Here is a 4851-nt window from a genome sequence, read left to right as displayed (position 1 = left end):
TCGTCCAGGCTGGAGTGCAGTAGCTCACTGCAACTTCTGCCTCCCAGGTTGAAGCGATTCTCCTGCTTCAGCTTTCCAAATAGCTGTGATTACAGGCGCCCGCCACCATGCCTGGTTAATTTTTGTATTTTTAGTAGAGATGGGGTTTCACCATGTTGGCCAGGCTGGTCTTGAACGCCTGACCTTGTGATCCACCCGCCTCGGCCTCCCAAAGTGGTGGGATTACAGGTGTGAGCCGCTGTGCCTGTCCTTTAACGAAATCTTAACCTTTAAGATGACAGACTCCAATCCTCCTTCACTGCTACAACACACCCAATTCAGAATTGATATGTTTTCTTGCTATGACTGCATATTATAATTGTTATCAACATTTCATGCAACCAGCACGCCTATCCCCACCCCCAATGATCTAATTACAAGGATTCATCGAGAAATAGTGTCTAACACAGCATCGGAGTTCTTACTTTTACCCTAAAGACTTAAGATTTAAATGATTAAATATCAGTACAACACATTAAATAAGGTGATGGCTAGCAATGTTTTAGAGATGTTGAAATGGTCCCCTTGATTTTCATTTTGGAGCCAGAAAATCTCAGAAGCAATCATTAACTTTTCTTTCTTGTTTTCAAGTGACTAATGAATGGCCCATGACACAGTCCCCAGGAGATCCTGAGAACATGTACCCTTTAACTTTTCTTTATGCCCTTTTCATACAGTCACATATCTATATCTAGTCCATGCATCAAATTAGGCCTCATAATTCAGTGAAGCCCCAAGCTCATACCCCAAAATGCCTATAACTGGGAGTTTCTCTGAGTCTACTGTGGCTCAGGAGGCTGCCTGATATAATAATGTAATGACAATGATAATAATAATAATAATAATGATGATAATAACAAAAGAGGGAGTCTCTCTGGTACTACTTTGGATTGGAAGGCTGCCTAAACAATCAAACAAACAAAGAAAACCCCACAAAAAATGGCTATAACTATATATATATCATAGTCCAGACAACTGATGAGATTAGAACTTGGGCTTCTTGAAGCAAGTAAAGGCTGATTTACGTGGCCTATCTGGTAGGTATGTTGGTATTAAAATGGCTTTAAGAATAATGAATAAAGTCCTTCATATCTAAAGAAGTACAATAAAGTAAGTACATAAAAACAAATACCGATTTGCAATTATAGTACTTCAAAGAGTAGTTAAAAGTTGAAAAGGGTTTATTAGATTTAAAATAAGCTTAAAAAAAATTTTTTTTTTTTGAGACAGAGTCTCCCTCTATTGCCCAAGCTAGAATGCAGAGGTGTGATCTGGGCTCACAGCAACCTCCGCCTCATGGGTTCAAGCGATTCTCATGCCTCAGCCACTCGAGTAGCTGGGATTACAGGCATGCACCACCGGGCGTAGCTAATTTTTGGATTTTTAGTAGAGACATGGTTTCACCATGTTGGCCAGGCTGGTCTTGAATTCCTGGCCTCAAGTGATCTGGCTGCCTTGGCCTCCCAAAGTGCTGGGATTACAAGGATGAGCCATGGCACCTGGCCCTAAAAGAAGCTTTTTCAAGACTTGATTTTGACAAAAAAATTAGCTGGGCATGGTTGGTGGCTTATGCCTGTAGTCCTGGGTACTGGGGATTCAGCCTAGGAATTTGAGGCTTCAGTGAGCTATGACTGCACCACTCTAGCTTGGGCAACAGAGCAAGAAAAACAAAAACTAAAGAAAGAGAAGCTTTTTAAAAGGACAAAACCAGTAAAAATAGAAATCCATGTCTTCATAAAGAAGATAGAATAAAACTAAAGGAATTACTGGATAAATTATATATTTAATCCCTTTGTATATCTTTATTAGTCTATTTTTAAATTTTTTTTGGAGATGGAGTTTCACTCTTGTTGCCCAGGCTTGAGTGCAGTGGTTTGATCTCAACTCACTGCAACCTCTGCCTTCCGGTGTCAAGCGATTCTCCTGCCTCAGCCTCCCAGGTAGCTGGGATTACACGTGCCCGCCACCATGTCTCGCTAATTTTTGTATTTTTAGTAGAGACAGGGTTTCACCATGCTGGCCAGGTTGGCCTTGAACTCCTGACTTCATGATCTGCCTGCCTCGGCCTCCCAAAGTGCTGGGATTATAGTCATGAGCCACTGTGCCTAGCCCTATTTTTTTTGCTTTTTTTTTTTAAGACAGGGTCTAGCTCTGTGGCCCAGGCTGAAGTGCAGTGGTGTGATCACAGCTCACTGCAACCTCCGCCTCCTGAACTCAAGCCATTCTCCCATTTGAGCTTCCTGAGTAGCTGAGAGTACAGGCACACGTCACCACATCTGGTTAATTTTTGTATTTTCTTCTTGGTAGAGATGGGGTTTTGACACGTTGCCCAGGCTGGTCTCAAGTTCCGTGGGCTCATGTGATCTGCTCGCCTCTTCCTCCAAAGTACTGGGATTATAGGGATTTGTATTAGTCTTAAAATAAGTTATCACTGGTTTGGTATATTTCTTTCTTTTTTTCTTTTTTTGAGACAGAGTGTTGCTCTGTTGCCCAGGCTGGAGTGCAGTGGCATAATCTTGACTCACTGCAATCTCTGCCTCCTGGGTTCAATCTCTGGCTGGGTTTCTTGTGCCTCAGCCTCCTGAGTAGCTGGGACTACAGGTGTGCACCATCATGCCTGGCTAATTTTTGTATATTTGGTAGAGATGGGGTTTCATCATGTTGGCCAGGCTGGTCTTGAACTTCTGTCCTCAAGTGATTTGCTCACCTTGGCCTCCCGAAGAGCTGGGATTACAGGTGTGAGCCACTGTGCCCAGCCCTGAATTTACTTTAAAGGATTTTGCTTCATGGTTTCTGACTGAATAAATGATAACAAAAATCTCATGTCTTTTTGCCTCTTTTCTCTTTCTCAGTTTCCTTATCTTCTTTTTTCAATACTTGTTTCAGGCTAAGCATATATAATTCGAAAAAGTGAGAAGTAAAGAGAAAGACACATCAGACTAGAATTAGTCTCCGTGTTATAAGCTCTCGTAACTTACTACATTTTCCCTTTATGTATTCAACATTTACTGTATTTTGTGATTATTTGGTTAATGTCTGTTTTCCTAGAGAAGTACTAGATAGTAGGCCCCTCAAAAGCAGGAAAGATGATTGCTTTACTTGCCACTATATTTCTGGTGCCTGGCACATAGTGGGTAATCAATAAATGCTGAATAATGCACAACATTCATTTTCTTCTTTTTTTTAATTTTTAATTTTTTTTTTTTTTGACATGAAGTCTCACTCTGTCACCCAGGCTGGAGTGCAGTGGTATGATCTTGGCTCACTGCAACCTCTGCCTTCTGGGTTCAAGCAATTCTCCTGCCTCAGCCTCCCAAGTAGCTGGGCACCTGCCACCATGCCCAACTAATTTTTTTGTATTTTTAGTAGAGATGGGGTTTCACCATGTGGCCCGGCTGGTCTTGAACTCCTGACCTCAGGTGATCCGCCCGCCTTGGTCTCCCAGAGTGCTGGGATTACAGGTGTAAGCCACTGCGCCCGGCCCGTATATTCATTTTCATCTGTTCCCTTACTTTGGTCCTAAGAGGATGGTTCAGGTTTTACCTTTAAGATAACCACCTGATTAAAAAAACTGCTTTTCTATATAAGGCATCTTTACAAGGGATAACCACATATTCCTAAATTTCCACACACCTATCCTTCCTATGAGTATTTCATGAAGAAATAAAAATCACAAAAAATGAAATTAACAGCTCTGAAAAAATGTCTCAGATCAAAACAAATAACTTTCAGTTTATTGAAAACAAGGGATAAGGTTGTTTTTAAGCAACACAACCCTGAAGACCCTTAAGATATTTATCTTACCTTATATTTTTCATTTGCAAATAAAACTGAGGCTCTGTGAAATTTGCATAGAGGGTTCTTGGGATCAATGACAATGGCTTTGTTCAGGGTATCCAAAGCCTTCTCTGATTTTTTCAGTGCATGTTGAACCTGTAAGAAATAAAGATCAGGTTAATACTCCCTCTTGATATTTATGAAGAAAGGTGAGAACCAACGTGACTCAAAACCAACATAATCAAATTATTAGAGATAAGGCTGTAGGGTCTAACTGGATTGTCCACTGCATTAAGTGGATTTAGTAATTGATTACCAAATGATTAATAGATTATCTCTAAAATCACTTCTAATTCTAGTTCAACTGCTTCACTAAAGATGAGAATACTGAAGTCTAGAAATCTTAAATAACTTGCTCTGCGATAAAAATCTAGGTCCTCTGGTACATATTTATGATGATAATCAATAGTCTATCTTTAGAGCAGATATTTGGTTACCTTTAAGTCTAAAAGGCAAGCAAAACCTGGGTGTTCTATTAAAAAAAAAAAAGATCTGTACTATTTAGCCAGATAATATTCACATTTCATCAGGTTTATGCAGTCTTTCAAATATTAGACTTCTCAAAACTGTGTTAAAAAAACTCCTGTTTACAAACCTTGTTTCACTCAGAACAATGATATTTTCATATTTCAGGTATTTATTTGAAAAATGATTTTACTGCTTTACATAACTGAAAATCACTGATCTCTACTACTGGGAAGCAAATAATTTATTTTAAATAACTTAAAATTTAAAAGATTTTAAAAAGTACCAAACCTCACTATTCATTCATATGTATATACTAATATTCTGCTATGTTCCTCCTTGGACAAATTATATGTTACAAATAAAGTGGGGTGGGCTGGGCCCAGTGGCTCACGCCTGTAATCCCAGCACTTTGCTGGATCGCCTGAGGTCAGGAGTTCGAGACCAGCCTGGACAACATGATGAAACCCCATCTCTACTGAAAATACAAAAAATTAGCTGGGCGTGGTG

The 4851-nt window shown here is 39.8% G+C and overlaps 1 protein-coding gene across 1 annotated transcript in view; it reads right to left on the bottom strand.

Annotated features, from left to right (window-relative positions):
* The window catches only part of CDC27 (cell division cycle 27), a 77924-nt gene that overhangs the window by 8748 nt on the left and 64325 nt on the right, over nt 1–4851 (bottom strand). Inside the window, exon 8 of the mRNA XM_011962568.1 lies at nt 3844–3972. Coding sequence (XP_011817958.1) covers nt 3844–3972 — 129 coding nt within the window. The remainder of the gene's footprint in view (nt 1–3843; nt 3973–4851) is intronic.

This window comes from Colobus angolensis, unplaced genomic scaffold, assembly GCF_000951035.1.
Source record: "Colobus angolensis palliatus isolate OR3802 unplaced genomic scaffold, Cang.pa_1.0 Scaffold597, whole genome shotgun sequence".
In the NCBI taxonomy this organism is placed as follows: domain Eukaryota; kingdom Metazoa; phylum Chordata; class Mammalia; order Primates; family Cercopithecidae; genus Colobus; species Colobus angolensis.
The sequence above is the reverse complement of the archived record's forward strand: the minus strand, read 5'-3'. Positions and strand labels throughout refer to the sequence as shown.